This window comes from Mustela putorius, unplaced genomic scaffold (assembly GCF_011764305.1).
Source record: "Mustela putorius furo isolate JIRA1106 unplaced genomic scaffold, ASM1176430v1.1 tig00003987_pilon_pilon_pilon, whole genome shotgun sequence".
NCBI classification, from domain to species: domain Eukaryota; kingdom Metazoa; phylum Chordata; class Mammalia; order Carnivora; family Mustelidae; genus Mustela; species Mustela putorius.
The window spans coordinates 15837338-15859352 of record NW_025422126.1 but is presented as its reverse complement, the minus strand read 5'-3'; the positions used below and the strand labels follow the sequence as shown (position 1 = coordinate 15859352).

General features: G+C 40.4%; 1 protein-coding gene across 4 annotated transcripts in view; it reads right to left on the bottom strand.

Annotated features, from left to right (window-relative positions):
* Positions 1–22015, bottom strand: part of CCDC83 (coiled-coil domain containing 83) — a 56385-nt gene that overhangs the window by 16583 nt on the left and 17787 nt on the right. For 3 of the 4 annotated variants that reach the window (XM_004763525.3, XM_004763524.3, XM_013061956.2), the window contains exons 4-7: positions 18877–19039; positions 15327–15494; positions 8587–8678; positions 5984–6052 (exon numbers count right to left, since the gene is read on the bottom strand). In XM_004763525.3, the coding sequence (XP_004763582.1) occupies positions 5984–6052; positions 8587–8678; positions 15327–15494; positions 18877–19039 (492 nt within the window). The remainder of the gene's footprint in view (positions 1–5983; positions 6053–8586; positions 8679–15326; positions 15495–18876; positions 19040–22015) is intronic. The other variant, XM_013061958.2, reaches the window with a different exon arrangement.

The following is a 22015-nucleotide window of genomic DNA, read 5'->3' as shown; positions in this document are numbered from 1 at the left end:
TTTTTTTTTTTTGCAGGTGATGGAAAGGTGATGGAAGGTCATAGGTAGACATGGGTTTCATGTTTACTAAAGAAATATGATTAACTTAATTAAATATGAACAAAATTTGCTGCTTCTTTTGATGGAATTCCCATCAATCTTTAAGAAGGATATTTTGGAAACTTTGTCTAAAGACTTAGACAGTGGGAAAGATATATAGGATGTTACTAGGCTCACCTCTCTGCCTGCCTCATGTAGCATGAGCTATACAGGTGCTGCATTGTGAGGTGCTCATGGAGATAGGTCAGGACAATAGGAGAATTAGAAGAGTATAGAAAACGGGCACCTGGGTAGCTCAGTCAGTTAAGCATCTGACTCTTGATTTCAGCTCAAGTCATGATCTTAGGGTCGTGAGATCAAGCCCCATGTCTACTCTGGGCTCAGTGGAGAGTCTGCTTGAGATTCTCTCTCTCCCTCTTCCTATGACCCTCCCTCCTAGCATGCTTTCTCTCTAAAATAAATAAATAAATGTTTTTAAAAAAAGACTATAAAAGAGAAAGTGATATGCTGATGGGAATAATGGAGATAAACTGGAAAAAGTAAGTATCTCAAGGGAATATGATGAAACAAACAAGGTTCAGGGGTTTAGATTCAGTATCTCTTGTTCGGTGTTGCCAAGAGCGTAGCTGAGATGAGTACTTAGATAACTAACATTTTTAACTTGTACTTTTGGAATCTGAAAACATTCTGTGTATTACTACATGCATATCTCTCACGTAAGTCATGTATTAAATGCTTAAATTCCTACTACGGGCAAGGTTCTGTGTGAGACATTGAAGGATGCAAAAGTGAATGAGTTTCCCTCAAAGAGGCTTACAATCCGGTGAACAAATACACAAGTAACAGTAACATAAAGCGATACTAGTGCCATTGAAAAGGCTCAAATATTGCTGGAGGTTTATCGTTAGAAAGAAAAGCATATATTATTTACCTGCCTTAAACTATTTAGTAAACCATTTTAAGTCCATAATACTAAATTATAGAAAGCTTTTAGGGATTGGTGCTTTAGCATCTCGTGCATTGGGAAATCATCAGCTTGATTATGGGCTTGAATGTCTTAAGGAAAAGTTAATAATTTTCAAATGTCAAAGAATGAGGAAAATTATATTTAGAGTTTGTAAACAGAAGGAATTGATAGGACATTTGGAAATGTTTGACCCAAGGGCTTGGCATGCTTGGAAGGCAGCACACACAGTTCTTGGTCTCCTTCCAAAACTGAGAAGGAAGAGGTCCTTTTTGGGGAGTTAAGTCCGATCTTCCAAGCTAAGGATATCTTGTGGCATCACTGACCCTTTGGACTACTAACTAAGGTTCCCAACAATTACTGTTTCCAGTCTTTTGAAATATTAGGGAAATGAAAACTACTTCCTTTTTATCGCCATATAAATACCTTTACATTAGGTATTTATTTACATTAGGGTAAGAAAGTTAAAAGGAGGAAGTAGAAGACCGCTTTTCTCTCCCCATCTGGGCTTCTCCCTAGATACCCAGAAATGTACTTAAGAGATTGAGAAAGATAATTTAAACTATTATAAGTTAGAGACTTAGGATCCTGAATTAAATGTGTGCTCTTGAAAATCTCCCCTGAAAGATGCAAGTTAGTTTCATGCCTTCTCACACTTGAAACTCTGATTGCTAACCTCTTTGAATCCCTTTGTCTAGTTTTTATTGGCTTTCTGTTTGTTGAATGAATGAATCTAAGTCATTTGGAAATTTCAGTTTTCTTCCCTTCCTTAACTATCATGCTAAATAAAACCAGATAATGTAAGTCATGCATAGGACACTACATATCTTTTCCACAGATACAAGTTTTTGGTTATCGGTGAAAGATAGTTAAATAGAGAAATGCTTTCAGGACTTCCATTATTTTTTTTTTGCACTGTATTTTAGTACTTTTTTTTTTTTAAAGATTTTGTTTATTTATTTGACAGAGATCACAAGTAGGCAGAGAGGCAGGCAGAGAGAGTGAGGAGGAAGCAGGCTCCCCGCTGAGCAGAGAGCCCGATGCGGGACTCGATCCCAGGACCCTGAGATCATGACCTGAGCTGAAGGCAGCGGCTTAACCCACTGAGCCACCCAGGCGCCGCTATTTTAGTACCTTTAATGACACATTTTTCCTGCAAGAGTTCCATTATTGAATATCCCTTGTTAATCATTCTAAACCTCTCTCAAAGAAATTAATTGACATACATTATTCTATTTCTGGGCAATTTTCAATTCTTGTGATAATACTTATAGCCAGAGATGGTATTTTTTTTTAAGAATTTTTTTTAAAGATTTTATTTATTTATTTGACAGACAGAGATCACAAGTAGGCAGAGAGGCAGGCAGAGAAAGGGGAGGAAGCAGGCTCCCTGCTGTGCAGAGAGCCTGATGCGGGGCTCGATCCCAAGATGCTGAGATCATGACCTGAGTCAAAGGCAGAGACTTTAATCCATTGAGCCACCCAAGTGCACCCAGGGATGGTATTAATTAATTTTATGAGTAAATTTAATAATGCTAAAATAAGTATTTATTGAAATAAGGAGAAATTAAGTCTATTAAATTTCCTTAAAATGATTTGTCCTTTATTACTAAGCTCTTTTGTTCATGATTTAATTAAACTTGACATTTTTCCTATCTTTTATTTCTACTGAATCAGGGGAAATAAAAAATAAAATGAAACAAAATATCATTTGTGGCTTTAGTAAGAAGGATCAAAACACCAAAAAAAACCCTTTCTTATCAGTCAGATATAAATTTTTACAGGTATTCTCTCTGAACCTAATATCTATGACATAAGACTTAAGATTTGAATTGTTAAATTATTATTAATTAGGATTATGCTGTTATATTCAATAAAAGTATCAAGATTAAACTGCTCCCTAATATTCTTTAACTGTTAGGCTCACCTTGAGTTTTGGGGTTTTTTAAAAAGATTTTATTTATTTACTGTGTTGTGCCCAAATTCCAAGACCCCCCAAAGACGACCACCAGAGTCCAGAGTCAAAGCCAAACAGCAAGGGTCGTTTATTACAAGTTCGAACCCGGACCTCCGCGCACTCGTTGCTGGTGACGCTAAGAGATCCTGAGCTCAGGATCACAGCACTTTTTATACACTATTTGGGGAGGGAGGGACTTAGCATACATCATAGTATCTCGTAACAAATCACTACATACCGCGGGAAAATCAAACGGCAACTCTATAATATGACTACATTGCACAGAACGGGAAAAGGCTGGGATTAGATTATTGGTTAGGTCAAAGGGCTGTCATTCTTCAAACTGCTTAGTTGGCACTGCTAGGGTATGTGCCCCCTCAGGATTGGCCGGGGTCACCCTGCCGGGGTGCCAGATGGTTATTATCTCCCGTACCCAAAGCTGGGTGGGGGGTCCGGGGGCAGTCTCTTTGTCATGTCCAATTCTGGGTGGGGGTGTCTCTGGTGCCAGATGGCTGTTATTTCTCGGCCCAGAGCCGGGTGGGGGTCCGGGAGCGGCCACTCTGCTAGGTTCAATTCTGGGTGGGGGTTGTGTGGTTACAGAGTGCCTACAGAAAGTCTGCTGGTATTTTTCCATCTCCTCATGGGTTAGCAAGCGAAGGTACAGAAGCAGAAATAGGGTAATAGTTATAATTTAGGCATCTCAACTGGAGAGAGAAAGAGAGGCATGTGCACAAGAGCAGGGGGAGGAGCAAAGAGAGTGGGAGAAGTAGGTTCCCCACTAAGTAAAAAGCACAACACAAGGGCCTTCATCCCAGGACACTGGGATCATGACCTCAGCTGAGGGCAGATGCTTAACCAACTGAGCCGCCCAGGCACCCATTCACTTTGCGTTTTTGAAATCAATATTCATTTTTTAAAACTAGGGATTCATCTTGATTCATTTTGGAAGTAGTTTGGACTCCTGTTTACCATGACTTTATAAGGGCAGCTTAAAGGTAATAGTTGCTATCATAGAAAGCACATTAATTTTTAAATTACTTGTTTCCCAGATTCACCAATTCTATTCAGCCAAATAGGGGGCAAGGAAAAGAGAAGAGAAGGTGATAGTGACATTTTTGCTTCAGGTATCTGAGCAGATGGTGAAAAAGGAGATGTAAGAAGTGAAAATTTAAAGAGAAATTTAACGAATCCTGCTTTAGTTATGTTGAGTACCTTTGGGACATCCATGTGGAAATATTTGGTAGGCAAATAAAGATACAGGTCTAGAGCTACGGACACACATGTTAGTGTTGAACACGCATATTTGAGAATCATGTACATATATATAACTTGCTAACAAGAGCTGTGTGTAGCTGAAGTGAATTCTTCCAAAAGAGAGTGACTGTTCTTTCATGGACAGTATCTGAGCACAGGTTGGTGACTACTTGTCTGGATATAAAGGGAATTTCCAAGAAGTGAGTTTTGCACATCTTCTGTAGCACCTTGTAGTATCTAGACCAAAGATTATCTACCTCTTTTATCCAATAACATGCTTTCACATCTTTACCCAAGATCTAAGCCATGTACTTGATTCATATCTCGAATGAATATATCTATACTCATGGACATCCTTTTATTCAATAACTATATATTGAACATAGATTATTTATTAGTTCTCATGGATATGCAGTGTAAAATGCATAGCCTGCTCTCTGCAATGAAGAGATAGATGCAAAAACAGACAATTTCAACATATTTTAACAAGAGTCATGAAACAAGAGAGCACAGAGTAAAAAGTACCCAACACTTTCTGGGGGAAATACAAAATGATTCAGAAAGAAATTAAGCATCAAAGTCTGTGCCTAAAAGAGAGTTGGGAGTCTTCCAGGTACATGAGTGTAAGGAGGGAAGACAGAGGGTGTGGTCTGTACAGAGTGAGGAGCACAGGACAGTGCCTCATAACAAAGAAGGTCTAGAAGTCCTCCCATGACCACATTCAGTGAGAGCAGTATTGCAGCGCTGGTATAGGGAGGCCCAGACTTAAGGGTCTAAGGTAGCACACTGCGCCACTAGTTCCCACATGTTCTCCAGAAAGAGGTGTGAAGAGAGTCTGATGACCAAGCTAGGATAGGATGTAGAGCCTGCAATGGGTAGGGACATCTTGACCACTGGCAAATGGCTGCAACTGTGGGTTTGGTATTGGCTGCAACATGAGGTCCACAAGGTCAGAGCAGTCCATTCAGAAGTCACCAGTGCAGGGAGCAGATGAAAGCACGTCCTGTACAGACGAAAGGCAGAGGGAGCAAAGATCCAAAGGAAACCCACAGATCTAAGCCCTCTTCAGTGACATGCCCCACAAGAGGGTATGTAAGCCCCACCTCCTTATATAACAGGATCTGTCTTGGAGCAGAGCAGGGGGAAGTAAGGAAATCTAACCGACTGAACACTTATGCAAAGGAGACTATGTCATCCCAAAAAGGCAATTCAAAAACAGCAGGGAATGAGGTTAGAATGATCCTTCAGCCTTCCTCCCACTACCCAGAAGGAAGTAGAGTCTTGAGGAAGACCAGATCAATTTTAGGGCATAAAGAAGCTTCATACATTTGAGTATATGAGTCAGGATGCCAAAAATGATTTCTGGTTGTTATTGAAATTATTGATGGTATTCATTGAGTAACAGCTCGTAATAAGATTAGGATTCCACTTAAATTTTACTTTAGCTAGTCACAATTCTGTGCTTTTCCCATGTCTTCGGCTCATAAATTAAAGTCCTTTCCAGTTCAAAAAAATGAGAAAGAAGAAATTGTTTTTTAAAATTCCACCTACTGGGGTGCCTGGGTGGCTCAGTGGGTTAAGCTTCTGCTTTCGGCTCAGGTCATGATCTCAGGGTCCTAGGATCGAGCCCTGCATCAGGCTCTCTGCTCAGGAGGGAGCCTCATCACCCCCACCCCCCTGCCTGCCTCTCTGCATACCTGTGATCTCTATCTGTCAAATAAATAAATTTATTTATTTAAAATAAATAAATAAAATAAAATTCCACCTACCTCCTTTTTCAGCCAGTCATTCTCCCAGATCTCTCGGTAGCTGCCCTTGTCAATGAACCGTATGGCATTCTAAAAGAAAGTTTCTGTATTAAGGAAGACTTGCAGCAGGTGCTTCACAATGAACTTACCTGATCATTTTACATTATGTTTTGCAATTATTTTGGAAATATATCTAAGAACTTTTGCTTCAGTTCTTTATTCTCATGTTATTTTTGGCTGATTCACACTGCCTGATACAGGTGATTTAGAGAACTGGACAATAGCTATCCATTCAACTGGGCTTCCATTGTGACTGAATCTGATTGCCATGATGAAATCAATTCATTAAGTGATCTGTTCCATGATGAAAGCGGGTGAAATGCAGGGACCAAATACTCTTCAAGTTTATGGTCACAGACATAATCCAACATAGAGCAAAACCATGAGTAGATTCTCTTACTATTACTATTATTTTTAATCTGAAAGACTTCTGCATGTCAATAATAAAAATATACATATTTACAAACTTAATAGCAAATAATTTCAGGGTAACTAGACTGTCTCCTGGAGAAAATCATTTTAGATGAAGAAAACAGAAAAGCATCACTTTGTCAGTAGTTCATAAAATGTAAATTCATTTTCAATTTTTGTTTATTTATAGTTTTCCCCAAAGGAACTTTATAATGGATGAAAGATTGCATTTATCTGTGAGGTACTTTTATATGGATACCGTGCTAGAAATTCCACATTCAGTAACCGAAGGGCATAACCCAAACAAGAGAGATTAGGAAAAATTTTATAGATCATAAACACAGAAGTAATTTAAAAATATGTTAGGAAGTCTTTGAATTGGAAGATTCGCAATATTTTTGAATTGGAAGATTCGCAATATTTTTTTTTCTTCAAATCATGCTAATTAGACTAAGGGTGCACCTACATTCCCTAGGAACCAAGACCTTTTCTACTCCAGCTGCCACTGATAGCTCTTAAGTGTCCTGGAACACAGAATTGAACAGAAGCAGAATACATCTCATAACGGAAGTTAGTCAGCTAGTGGTTTCATTCACTAACAATGGAGCAGGGGTCTTCAACTTTGGGTGCATGCTAGAATCTCCTGGGCAGTTTGACAAATCCAGAAACCAAGTCAACATCACAGGCCAATTACATGAGCATCTCTGAGGAACCAAATGAGTTAACCAAACTTCTCAGGTGACCTCCATATGCAGCCAAGGTTGCACAACAGTGGATTATCAGAAGCTAAAGTTATACTAAAATAGCCAGATAAAATGGGGAAAATTCACTCACATGTGTGGGTATTCGCCATTAATGTAGAGAAAAGACAATGTATCAGCTAGTGATTAAGAACGATGATCTGAAGGAGACATCTGGAATTCTGCCACTTGCTCTAGGAAAGCCACAAAAATTTCTCTGTGCCTCAGTCTTCTCATTAGTGAGCCCCTGCCTTATAGGATTGTTGAGAGACATGCATGTAAAATGCTCAGAGCAGTATCTGGAACAGTCCTCACGATATATTGAATGTGTATATTTGAAATATATTTGATCTAAAGATGCATTTTTAATCATCTTAACTATGTTCAGATCATTTCATTGTTGACTTCACCGTTTCATCATATTCAGTCCCAAATGGGCTGAATTTTATGGGCAAATAAACCATTGGTCAGTTCTCCATAATCCTCTATACTTGTATAAGTATGTAAAAGTCATGCAGTAGGATAGTAACTGAAAGAACAATTGAACTAACAGTTAAGCAACAAACAATAGCAACTGAAATTCAGCGAAGAACTTTAAAGAAGACCAGATGTTTATGATTTTGAAGAGGAGATACTCTAAATGAAGAGACAGTCCCTGTGGGGATCTTCGTAACCAGAGATGATCTGGGGGCAGGGGAAGGACAGCAAAAACAAGGGATTAGAAAACATAAAATGTTGGAAATTATATCTCAAACTTTTCTTAAGATTTTATTTATTTGTCAGAGAGAGAGAGAGAGTGGGCATGAGCAGAGGGGTACAGCAGGAAGAGGGAGAAGCAGTCTCCCCACTGAGCAGGGTACCTGATGCGGGACTCGATCCCCGGATGCTGGGATCATGAACTGAGCTGAAGGCAGACACTTAACTGACTGAGCCGTCCAGGCGCCCCTCAGACATTTTTTATATCCCCAAATATTAAAGCTCCGCAATGTAAAGTGTACTCTCTTAGGTTTGGATATATATGACAGTACTTTTTAGACAAATCATATTTCATTTTATAATGCATCCCAAACTTGTATTTAATAATTTGTTGTAGCCATTATTATTACTTAAAAATAACTGAGTAAGTTACTGAGCTCTTGTTCCTTATGAGCACTATGCTACTTAAATCATTTCATTTAATCCCCATACTCTTCTTTAAAGGTAAATAACATTATTGCCCTTTTTTTTAAATTAGGAAACTGAAGCCCAGAGAGGTCAAGGAACAAATTTAGTTTATATTCCCAGTAAGTGGTAGAACCATGATTTAAACTAAACTGCCAAACTTCAGAACTCAGGTTCTTAATCATTATAATATACCATGGGAAAAAATAGGGGAGCAACTTCTGTTTTGTTTTTAAGAAAACTGAAATATACCTGTGTGGCCCATTCCTTCTTTTGATCCAGTTGCAACAAAGTTTCTCTGATTATTTTCTTTCTGGCATCTTCCAGAGTGACTTTATAGTGTTCTTTAAAAAGAAAATTAGAAGCTTTAACAAGGCTAGTCCTAGGTAAAACTATGCTGCTCATAAATTGTATCTTCCATGATCCTCTCCGCTCCTTTCTACATATTTTTCCCCCAAATTCTCAGGGTACATTTTTACTGAAGCATCTAGTACCTCCTGTTAGAAAAAATGCTCCAATAATTTGCCAACACCTTAATGTGAATTAGCTTAAGATGCTGTCTCTCCAAAGGATTGTCTTTCTAAAAATTCCCAATACTTTAGGGTAGCCATCTACCTTGCATATGACACACCTCTGATCCCATAACGGAAACATAAAGAAGATTTGATTATCTGAGGGAGAAGCATCCTATACCTCTGAGTCCATCTACCTAAATTTCCAGTATTTTTGGCATGCGTTTCCTTGGGCAGGAAAGACAGAATGAGAAGACGGAGAGAGGGCTGAAGGGGCCGTGAAAGTCAGCCCCTCATTCTGAGAAGGGCTCAGAGCAAGAAAGGAGAACAGGTATGAAGAAGTGCAGGATTCTTTCTTCTCTCCAGATTTTCTTATGTCATAGTCAGGATGGAGAGAGCAAAGGATCATGACATTTTAGGCCTTGAAAGATGCTTCGTAATCATACCGTCAACAACTCTGTTCAAGGGAAAGTGAGATAGAGTGACATTAAGGCTGCTGTAGAGAGTGGAGAGGAAGGAAACTGGTCTAACCTGACATGTGGAGAATAAGAAACTGGAAGTCCTCATGATTCCAACCCACATATACCCAGCCAGACAACCTCTCTTCTTCTTACTCCCATTCGGAGTTATCACTTGGATCTTTTAATCATTCCAATCTCATTTCTGATAGAATTTGTTTCAATTCAGGACCTAGTCCACTAGACTAAGGGTGGCTATTTAGTTGAAACTTCTACCCAACAAAACGCAACAGGCAGTCTAAGAGTTGCGATGGATCAGGAGTTTAGTTATAATGGATTTTTCATTCTTAACGTCTGAAAGAAACCATCACCTGGAGCTTGATAAGATTAAATATTAATTCTTTGCTGCAAATCCTAAAAAACCAGATAATCAAATATGCTCTGACTAAAGTTATAGCTGTCTCTAGTGCCATATTAACACTGATAAAGCAATAAAAATACCCAACTTGTTCCAAGTTCCATATAAAATTCTATGAATTCTATGAACTGTTCATCTTCGGAAGAACAGAGTAACCAGCCCAAGGGAGGATATAAAAATCTCATTGCTAGCTTTCGTGATTCCCATGCTGCTTTGAGAAACAACAGTTAACCATGCATTTGTGAACACAGCCAAAGAAGCTGGGAGTATGAAACATCTCCTCCCCTTAAATTTGGAAATGTTGCCAATGGGAGCATGGGAGACTGTGGCTTTGTGCCTTTACACTCCTGGCTGTTCAGACCCCTAATGTGGCCACTTCTCAGAAGCTGATGGCAAAGCCTTGCTGGCTGAAGCTTGCTTTGTTTGCATCATTCTGCCTTCCCTGCTGTGTCTGGTTCCGTGTTGCTTTGCTCCCCCACTGTTTTCTGGGAGTCTGTTGCCCACTTTTCACACACTTGTCAGTGTCACACGACCTCACCGTGCTGACCCCCTCCTGTGGGGAGGCTGGAGGTGGCCTCTTGTGAGTCTCTTGGAGATCACCAATGGACTCCCATTTTTACAGATGAAGAAATCAATGTTCAAAGAAGTAATGTTCCTTTTTTGTAAGTGCATTTGAACCCAAATCTTAGTGTACAAAGAAATTTTAGAGATTCCTGTCCTGTGTACCTGGTGAAGGACAAAAGTAAAAATGCTCTGTGACTCTGATATCTAATGACTTATCATAACCCCACACTTTCTGTATTGCTGGGCCTCACTAAGGTCGCCTTTCCTTTTATTGAGAAATAAAGCCTTTTCCTGGATAGAATAGTGACTGTGTGTCCTCTATTCACTATCCCAACATCTCCCAACCAAAGTTCAGGGAAGCAGCTCTGGGTGCTTCCTCCCCGACCACCCCCCAGAGCTCATGGATGGTCCCAAATAAGGCAGGGATGGATAGCTGACCACAGAATGGCCGACCCATGCCCCATGAGGAGGCATGGATAAAGGTCTTTGCTCATCTTCTTTAGGTAGGTGATGACACCAGCTCTTCAGAATCTGGGCTGGAGAAAACTGCAAGAACTGGTGTATGGGAAGCAAGAAGAGAATGGGGATGGGACAGAGCAAAGCAGAGGCCGCGTGAAGGGGGCACAGGCCATGGAAGATAAATGTAGAGAGGAGCCATGGCTAGAGCTACCACTGGGCTTCTGTTTCCATCTTCAGTCTTCCCATTCCTCACTGCAAGTGATATATTCAAAACACATGACCATGGGACATCAAACAAACTTAGCTTTATCTCTTCCCTTTAAAATGCATACTGTGAGGCTAGAAACTCTCCCAACAAGATATATGGCAAATTTTTTCCTTTTCTGGATCCTTTGTGATAATAAGAGTCCTCCAATCAGGGATTAACGTATCCAGTCTTTTGTAGGAATTAAAACTTGAAACTCCATTCAAAGCTGTGGCTATTCCCTTCCCAACCTGGACATATAACCATTTCTGTGCCTCCTCCCTCAAGGCTGAAGAGAAGCATGGAAAGGGACAAGAAAGCTCTCACTTGGCAGAGACTGTCTCGAGCTAATGTGGCACTTTCTGGTCCTAGCTGGCACTTAAGGTTGATTCCTTTTCCATGGGAGAATTTTATACGTTCCTCAGGGGACCACCCTTCCCATTGCTAGTTATTTCACCCGTGTTTCCTTGATGCAGGGATGTACTGTCCTTGAGGCTGGCCAACAACTTGTCCTCTGGCCTCTGGCTCTCAATCTGTTGCTCCCTCCCATGTATGCAGGCTCCTATGTCTCTATTAGGACACCATCCCCGAGCTCTAACAGGACTGTGTACTAGCTCTCTCTCACAGCACATTCATAGGAGACACGTTGTGCTTTGCCATGACAAACTCTGAGAGTGCAGCCTGCTGCAGACAATATTTGTGGTCCCCTGCCCCCAATTCATGCCTTGAAACAGAATCACCAGTGTGATGATATGTGGAGATGGGGTCTTTGGGAGGTCATTAGGTCAAGAGGGGGGAACCCTCAAGAATGAGATTAGTGTACTTAAAAAAGAGACTCCAAAGAGCTCCCTTGTCCCTTCCACTAAAGATGGCTGTCTATGGGCCAGGAGGTAGGTATTCACCAGACACCAAAACTGCTGGCATTGATCTTGAACTTCCCAGCCTGCAGAACTGTGAGAAATAAATTTCTGTTGTCTATAAAACACCCACTCAATGTATCTTGTTGTAGTAGTCTAAAAGGACTAAGACACAGGCCTAGCTCAGGACAGCAGCCGCTTCCCCTTTGGCTCTGCTGTCAGAATGATCAGTCAGTCTCTTACCCCCTAGATTTCTCAGGACTAGACCTCCAAGCCACAGAGGATGCATACTGAACAATCTGAGGAATTTCCTCAAAGATTGTCCATCTTGATCTGAGGTGACGGAAGAATTACCCTTCACCTGCCCCTTTGTGGGACAGCATAGGACGTACAGCACACCAAGATCTCTTCCTAAACACTGTCCCCTAATTTCCAACAATCTTTTCTTGACCTGTCCAACTTCTTGTATAGACTGGAACTCAGTTTTCTGTCTCCTCAGCATGGCAGTCTCTCAGTTTACTCTGAAATGTGGTGTCTGTTATATTAGCACCCCAATTTAAACTGAGACTAAAAAAGTTGACTTTTAGTGTCCTGTTTCAATAACCACCTCTTTCCCTAAGATACTTGTTCCTTGCAAGTAAACTCCATGATCATGGGTGTGGGAGGAACATTCTAGAGAAATCATGGAGGAAGGGAAGAAAAACAACAATATAGTAGTAAGGCTCCAGATAAATCAATTTAAGTGTCCTGCTCTTACCCATGGTCCAATTACTGGCCCCCAGAGTATTTTCATAGTCCCCAAGCCAAGTTGCTGCTGCTACCTACATGGTTAGGAGAAATCCCTAAAACTAATGAAGATAAGAAAAGCCCATAACAGCTATTTTCCTATGACATCTAAAGTCAGCTACAGACTAAGGCTTAACCAGAAAATAATTCAATATGTTTAAGTGTTATTACCACCATCCCAAAGCTGAATTCACAGCATGACACTTTTCAACTCAAAGAAATCATCCAAATTTCTGATCAAGATAATGGGTTCATAATTTTATCTGAGAAGATGACTTCTTAATTTAAAATATAAAGAAACGTTGGGGGGGATTAAAAATTTTTTAACTTCCCCAAATAATAACCATTTTAAAGGTATAGTACTGGTACACAAATACATAGATCAGTGGAACAGAACAGAAAGTACAGGGAGAGACCCAAATACACATGGGAAACTAAAGTATGATAAAGTCAGCATTTCAAATCAGCAGGGTTAAAATGAATTATTTGATACACAGTGTTAGGGTTAAGGTTAGGGTTACAATCTGCTAAAAAATAAAGCTGGTTTCCTACCTCATAGACACAGAGAAAAATCAAAGATGTAAATATTAAAATGACACCATAAATATTCTAGAAGAAAATATTGGACAACTTATTCATCATCTCAGATATCATAAAATAAAAATCTAGTTTGGGCACTCCAAACCTTCATATGTCCCCATAAATATAGCCCATCAAAAAAGACTAATGACAAATGGCAGAAATATTTGTACTTTGTGTTACAGTTAAAGAGCTAATTTCCTTAAAATGTAAAGAGCTTTACAACACAGTAGAAAAATGAGCAAGGGATGTGAACAGATGGTTCACAGAAAAGGAAATGTAGCTATATTTCCCATTACATTTCCTGAACTTTTGACAAGATATCCACTATCACTTATAATAAGAGAAGTGGAAATTAAAGTTACAGTGAGATACAACATTCTACTTTTAAGACTGGCAAAGAATAAAAAGTTAGCTAACACCCCTGTTGTTGAAGATGCAGAAACATAGGCATCCGCATCTACACAGGGAGACGTCGGGCATGGGATAGGGGTGGTTAGTCAACTGGGTACAAGCTCTATGGATGGCCATACCTATCAAAATAAAAAAGAAATAAATGGGCACTTTGGGCCAGCCATTCCTTCCTAGAGATACACAAAAATGAAATTATAGAAATACAAGGATGTTCATTACAGTAAAGTGAGATTTTTAAGAATATTCATTGCAGCATTATTTGTATTAGTACAATATAGGAAACAACCTAAATGCTTATGAGTAGGGGACTTGTAAAAATATTATAATACAACAAAACAAAGTAGCTACTGGAAGAATGAAGAAATGCTAACATGTACTGATCTATAAGAATGTTCATATTGTTACATGAAAAAGCAAGTACCAAATTGTATTTGTAGCATGCTTTGTATATGTTGATACAAAATATTTCTGACAACAGTTACAAAAATTGGTAATAGTGGTTTTATCTAGAGAGAGGGTCTGAGGAGCTGGGGGATAGATGGGTGTAGAAAGGTATCCCCTTTCCCTTTTTAAAAAAGATTTATTTATTTATTATTAGAGAAAGAGAGAGAGAGAGAGAGCAGGAGGGAGGGGGAGAGGAAGAGGGAGAGAGAGTTCCAAGCAGATGCCCTGCTGAGTGTGGAGCCTGATGTAGGGCTTGATCTCAGGACCCTAAAATCATGACCTGAGCTGAAACCAAGAGCCAGACGTTTAACCAACTGAGCCACCTCGGTGCCTCAGAAGGTGTCCCTTTTATTCTCTACTTTTTTTCTGGGGAGGAAAATATTTTGAAAAATTGGAACTCTAAACTCAGACTGATTTGGAACCAAATGTACATTGTCGTTGTGGTGCAGAAGCCCTGAGCTGAGAAACTTACAGAATTCTTGGTCCAGTAGTGGAGCATCCCATGACAGGGCCCCTGCAGAGAATCATGGAAATGACCCCACATGAATACCTCCACTACTCAGGGCACCATCACCAGCTGTCATCTGGCCAGCGTTCTTCTGAGAAATCCGATTTCTCCATTTATTCTACTCTATGACTTTCCTTTCTCTGGGTCTCTGATTTTTTTTTAAGCCATTGTGCTTAGCCACAATGACAGATAGGTGGCCTCATGGTTCTCAGAACTAGTCCTGGTAAGCTTCATCACCCCTGATGCCATCACACTCCACACTCTCTCCATTTTCCGTCTTGTGTTTGTGTTTCAGTTCTTTCTCACCATAACCTAGCATTTACTTGGGTGTTTCTCTACAATGATTCTGGTTTTATAGCATGGTTAAGTTGTTTTAAGCTTGGTTCACTTAAATTTCTTTTCCATATAACCCTGTCCCTGGACCTTCCTACCTCAGTTGAATTGCCCCAGACCTAGAATAGAAACATGCAGACACCATCCACTGAATGAAGCTTCATTCCCCAAGGCAGTTGGTCTCAGGGATTCTCCACTCCCTACCCACTGCCCCCCCCCAACACCAGTCCTTCTTCTCCTCAGTTCCATTGGTGGTCCTGGGAGAGTTTCTGCACTTCCTCTCTCCACCTTAGGTTCATAGCTGCTTGTGCTGATAGTAAAGAATGATCCAGGAAGTACACATTATTTTCCATCTACCAAAGGGCTGCTCTCCAAAGATTTTCTATTGAATTTGAACTAGCTTTGTTGCAACTGACCTGACATTTTCTCCGCATTTTCTTTAACTCTACTGATGTCATTCTGCAAGGAGGTGATGAGTTTAGCATGCTGTTCACTGCCTACATTCTTATATTCTTCCCAGTATTCCTTTTCACTGAGTTTCTCAAGAAATAGTTTCTCAGCATTACTTATTTGCATGCGCATATCTGTTGAGAGAAAATCAAGGCACCAAGTTGTTTCCATTGTTCCATTGCCATGATACATTGCAATTTGATTTTATGAAGTTAAGGCCTGAAAGGTCTGCTACTAAAATGCTGTTAACTCATAAATGCAAATTTTTATCTACAGTGAGAGTGAATCTAAACTATTTCAACTATTGTTTCTCCTCATGATGCATAATCCAAGTAAAATTAAACCTCCAATTATAAAATAGATATGTGGTTTTAGGCTGTGACAGGTAAGTTAATAGACTACCTATATGGGGTAGGAATATGCCTAGGAATGCAGAAGCTTAAATTAATCCCATGATAGCTTGATAAGTGTACTATTTTGTACATTATATCACATAGAATTTTTATTAATAAGTTGTCACTTTTCTGACCATTGTGCCTCTGGGCAAAGTGAGCTCAACTTTTATCCTGTGCTGTCCCTGACAACCATTTTTGTAAACAAATAGTTTGCTTCCATCTAAAGTTCAGTGTTTGGGCTTCCCTTGTGTGAGATGACACCATAGGACAGTAATCTCAACATGTCTTCCCTGGGCCCCACTTACAAAGGCCTTCAGAGTGAAAGATAAATTCTCTAGTAAGATACGTACAAACACTGAGCTGTGTTACCCATATAAACCTTCAATTTGTCCTGGTGCACTTGCTAAACATGATATTCTACTCCATCTTTAGGCTGGGTCTCATGCTTCTCAATATTTTAGAACTGGAAGTATTACAAATAGCAGAGTATAAGGAATTTAGGGGCCATTTGGCTCAGTGCCACACACCATCTTGTTTGAGAGCTCCCTAAAGGTAAGACCATATCTTATTCTTCTCTACAAAAGCAGCACTTATCATGGAGTCTGGCAATTAGTTGCTGTTCAATAAATGTTTATGGAATGACCAAAGCATTACAATCAGGGCAGAGGGACGTTCTTCAATACAGAGGGCCAGAAGGACTCCAGACATGTCTTTTTCCAAGACAGTAAATAAGATCATATATTTTTAAATCCCTTGATAAATGGCCCTTGTTATTGCCACTGAACAGTGAATACCGCTATAATATGCATGACGAGCTGTCCTCCTGTTTGCTTCGTCGGCTGCTGTCTCAGCCCTGTCCCACAGCCAGCCTTTGAGTGGAGGGTTGGGCACGGTCACTGAAGACTGAAAGGGAGGTGGAGGGAGCGGCGGCTGTTCTACTTTGCCAGAGCCCGTGTCCTTCCCCTCCTCCCACCCCTTGTCAAACAAGAGGGCCGGGGGGCGCCTGGGTGGCTCAGTGGGTTAAGCCGCTGCCTTCGGCTCAGGTCATGATCTCAGGGTCCTGGGATCGAGCCCCGCATCGGGTTCTCTGCTCAGCGGGGACCCTGTTTCCCCCTCTCTCTCTGCCTGCCTCTCTGCCTACTTGTGATCTGTCTATCGAATAAATAAAAAATCTTTAAAAAAAAAAAAAAAAAAAAAAAAAAAAAAAAAAAAAAACAAGAGGGCCGGTTACAGTGGCCCCTTCTCCTGGCCAGAAGGATTCCCTCGAACTGAGGGAAAACATGTCTCTTTTGTCTCCATTTGAAGGTTAAGAGGATGTATGGTGAGAAGTGTCCATGGTCAGAGTTCCAGCTTCATGGGGACAACGGCCTCAGCAAAAGGAGCCAACTTTCGGGAGTGAGACAGAGGAAGAAGAAGGGTAAAAGACAGGGGTGGGGAGAAAGAAAGAAGGAGAGGCAGAAGAGGTTAAAGAAAAAAGAGAGAGAGAAAAGCTGAGATCAGACAGCCTGTTTTCCGTTTGGTTTTATGAAAAAATTAACACCCTCTTTATGCTTAGGGTAGTTTGGGTTAACTTTTTATCCATGCAACTGAAGAGTCCTAACTAAAAGGTGAAAAACAGGGGTTACATCAGTTCTTCTCGAACCTTCCTGTGCATGGGAGTGCCCCTGGATCTCGTGGCAGTGCAGATTCTAAGTCAGGAGACTGGAATGGGCCTGAGACTCTGCACTGCAACAAGCTGCCAGATGAAGCTGTCGCCGCCGCTCCCCAAACCCAGTCAGGTTACAGTGACTCCCAGGGACACAAGAGAACTGCCTCACAAAGGCTTTTCCCATCCGTCTGTCCTCCTGCTTTCCCTCCCTCCCTCGGCATCTGCGGGCTCCTTTGGTCCTTGGACTGCCTCTGCTGTGCTCAGTCACCCGGTGTCGCCCCAGTCACTCATGATACACGAGTGCTAGCACTCAGCCGAAACTGTAACCAGGACACCAGGGCTAGCTGCGAAGGCACTTTAGTGAGCACATCTAAGTATCGTTTGTGGTCTCACTCCCATCTCAAGGGACTTATTCAAGTCCTCCTTCTGAACAGAAACAGAAGTCTCCTGGAGAGGCACCCTGGGAAATACAGTATCTATTTCCTCGTGAAATCCCCCCTGCCCTCCAAGGGACGGGCAGAACAGGCTTGTGGGAACAGTTGTGGAGACCCCTAAAAATGAAGTTTGCTGGTTGATGGCTGGTCTTGGAAACCATCTCATTCAGAACCACAGCTGTTGACAGATGGTGTGCTTGCTGTGCGTAGAGTGCTTGGGTCAGTGGGCTCTCTGATCTTGGAGATGTTCAGGGGATCACATCCTTGTTTTGCCTTCCAGCTGCTAGGACTGCTTCCTGAGAATACTCACATCTCTCCCTAAGTTTTCCAGCTTCCTAGATGTGATGGTTTATATAGAGGTTCTGGCAGAAGTGGTTTGGGAAATCTTAGCAGAAAGTTTAGGATAAAGGAATACAATTTTTCTTAAAAAAAAAAAAATGCACGTGTTAGAATGATGTATGTCTCACCCACTGACCCATGGTGTTTCCTAAAGTCCATGCAAGAGTAGGCCATGCTCTACCATCTTCTGCACCTAGAATTCTTTCTTTCCACGTCCTCCAACCTTCCCCCTAGCCAACTCTTGTTCCTCTTTTCCCACCAAAATGGGGGGCTTAGCTCCCTTAGTGATACTGGTGCGGGGTGGGGGGCAGCTTCATGGCAATATTCACCCTGTTCCCTAGTCTGAACTGAGCTGGAAGCCAAAGAACCTGTCAGACAAGAGAATTTCCCCGAGGAAAGAACAAATTCACCCTGTGAGGACTTCAGGGTAGCAGCTAACAGGCTCTTGTCCTCTGTTGAGAGCCAGGTGGTTTTCCTCTGCCTTTGTTTTTGGTCAGTGCCCTTCTTCCTCCTCCCACTCCTCCTCCTCACTTGGCTTCAGTAGCTCTGCCCACTCTTACTTCCCTCTCCGGCCCATTTACCCACACGTGTGTGTGCTTGCCGTGCTAATACTCTCATCTGGACATGTTCGCAACACTTTGAACATATTAGGAGACAAAAGCGTGAACACATTCAAGAAATACCTAAGTTCCTAAGTCACCTTTCAAGTTTTCCTCCTGATCTCTTTCAAACTTCCATTTCTCCTTCATTGCATTTTCAACATCTTCTCTTGTTACAACTGGTAACCCGTCTGACTTCTCTTCACTCAGCTCCTTTAGTAGGTTCCGTATGTGCCAAGTCTGTTCGTCCTTCAAGTGTTTGTTCTGCCGTGAAAATCAACAGTGGGTAACTACATCTGCTCGAGTATTTACATTGATTTGCCTCAAAACGGAGTCACATGCTGAGGCTTGCAAAGTGAGAATAAAATATCTAATGAAATAAATTTATACAGTATGTCTAAGAGCTTCTGGAACATGGGAGGTGCAAAGTAAAATTAAACCCATCAACACAGCAACTATTGAATAGAAGGTTACATTTAAAAAATTATTGGGGCACCTGGGTCACTCAGCGGTTAGGCGTCTGCCTTCTGCTCAGGTGGTGATCCTAGCATCCAGGCATCAAGCCCCATGTCCAGCTCCCAGTTCAGTGGGGAGTCTGCTTCTCCCTCTGCCCCTGTCCCTGCTTGTGCTCTCTCTCTCTTTCTCTCCCTCTCAAATAAATAAATAAAATCTTTTTAAAAAATTTACAAATTGTGTTATTAACCTCCCAGTCTATCACCCTAGCATAGGATCAGTGACATTAAAGTTAGACCTCGGAGGCCAATTTCTTCAGTCTCCCACTAAAACCTTCTTCTCCAGCGATCATCATTCATCTGGTCAGTATTTATGAAGCATCTGCCAGGTGGTCTAGACACTGGGAATATATGAGTGAATGTGATATGCAAAACACAGTGGCCCCTTCTCTTAGCCATAGGGTTTGTCCCGGTAAACCATGTGTCTCAAGCTAAGGACATGCTTAGAGTCCTTCCCTGGAAATACTTATGCTGAAACTAGTGAAAAACATGTCTCTCTTGTCTCCATTTTGTGGTTAAAAGGATGTAAGGTGAGAGGTGTTCATGGTCAGAGTCCCAGCCTCATGGGGACAACAACCTTAGAAAATGGATGCTTCCATTGCAAAGATAAAATTTAACCCAAAGTAGCCTAAGTGTGAAGAGAAGTTAATTTTTTCACATAACCGAACAGAAAAAAGCAGGGAGCTACACCTGGACCAAGGCTCACGTGCTGTCAGAGCTCAGCTTTTCCAAATTTTTGAAAATCTGCTCACCCCCACCTTCTCTCTCCTCCCCTCTCCTCCTCTGCTCCCTTATTCTACCCACCCCCATCCCTCTTCCCTCTCTGCCTTTCCCCATGAATGCTGGCTCCTTTGTAAAACGGTACAGCTACGCTGTTAAAAAGAATGCCAGTTTCTTATAAAACTAAACATTTGCTTACCATACAACTGAGCTCTTAAGCATTCATCTCAGAGAAATGAAAGCTTATATTCACCCCAAAACCTGTACACAAATGTTTCTAAAAGATGTATTTATCATAGCCAAATACAGGAAATAACTCACATGTCTTTCAATAGGTAAATGGTTAAATAAATTGTGGTGCATCCATATCACAAAATAAAAATAAATAAAAGGAACCAGCTCATGATACATGCAGTTAACTGAGTCTCTAGAAAATTATGCTGAATGAAAAAGTCAGTCTCCAAAGATTACTTACAAATATTAATTACTAGTAAGTAATTTATATAACATTCTTAGGATAACAAAATTATAAGTCTGGAGAACAGATTAATGGTTTCTAGGAGTTGATGGAGGGGTGGAATCGGGAGGGAGGGAGAGTCTATAAAAGGACAATGTGAGAGATGTTTATGTTGATGGAAACTTTCTGTGTCTTGACTGTATCCATGTCAGTATTGTTAATATTAATATCTTACTTGTGATATTATACTACAGTCCTGTACTGCATTATAGGAAACCACATTATGGTTATACAGGATCTCTCTGTATTATTCCTTGTAACTGCATGCCAATCTATAATTATTTTTAAAAAGTTTAATTTAAAAATGGAGGTCAATCAGTATTAACAACCGATAAACAATATATTGCTCTTTCATCAATTCCCAAGTGTTCCATTTTCTTGAAGGAAATGGATTCATGTTTTGTCTTCTTATAAATAAATTGAATTACTTTGGCTTGACATGAGTTATTTGAAAATGAAATATCTGTAGAAACTTGAATAATACCAGTGGAACTGTCTCTTGCCAAACTATTGCACTGCTAATACTTTTTCCAAATATGGACTTTTCCACTTATTTTTGTTAGAAGTGGAAAATTCCTTTATCAAGTATAGTCTGAATACTAAATAAATCTTCACCTGATTTTATTTGTTAGCTAATTTTAGTAGGGCAACAATCACTTCAAAATCAATTCCAACTCGGGTGCCTGAGTGGCTCAGTGGGTTAAGCCTCTGCCTTTGGCTCAGGTCATGATCTTGGGTCCTGGGATCAAGTCCCATACTGGGCTCTCTGCTCGGCGGGGAGCCTGCTTCCCCCTCTCTCTCTGCCTGCCCCTCTGCCTACTTGTGATCTCTCTCTGTCAAATAAATAAATAAAGTCTTTTAAAAAAATTCTATAAAAAAATCAATTCCAACTCTATAACAGGCAAAAACCCCCAAAGACAGTGATCATTTAAAAACCACTGCATATAATTCATAAAGAAATAATGTGTAATCAATCAACAGATTTTGCTCTTACTTTCCCTACTTAGCACAATACTTGTCAAAGTGAATGCAGTCTTCTTAGATCAAATTTTTAACACTATGACTGTTCTTTTCAAACATATGATATTTTCATTTATAAATTAAAATAGCATCATATGTCCTAAAATGTGATGGAATGTTGCATAAATATGACTAAATCACATTTGGTTTTATATGTAAATATATTACATATTTATTAAATATATTTGAATTAAATTAAAATATTAAATATATTTAATAACATCCATATTAAACTTCCCAAATCCCATAATGAATTTCAAATGGATGGCAAATGCGTCTGGCAACATGTTACAAAATTCACTATATCTGAAAAATTATTTTGAGTGGTATACTGAAATACAATTAAGTTAGACATAGTCACCAATGTGTTAAAAAAAAGACCTTTATCCTATGAAGTAGACAACTGTTATTCAAGGTAAGAATAATTGTCACACTATAAAATAGAAGAAAGGAGATTCAATAAATAAACTA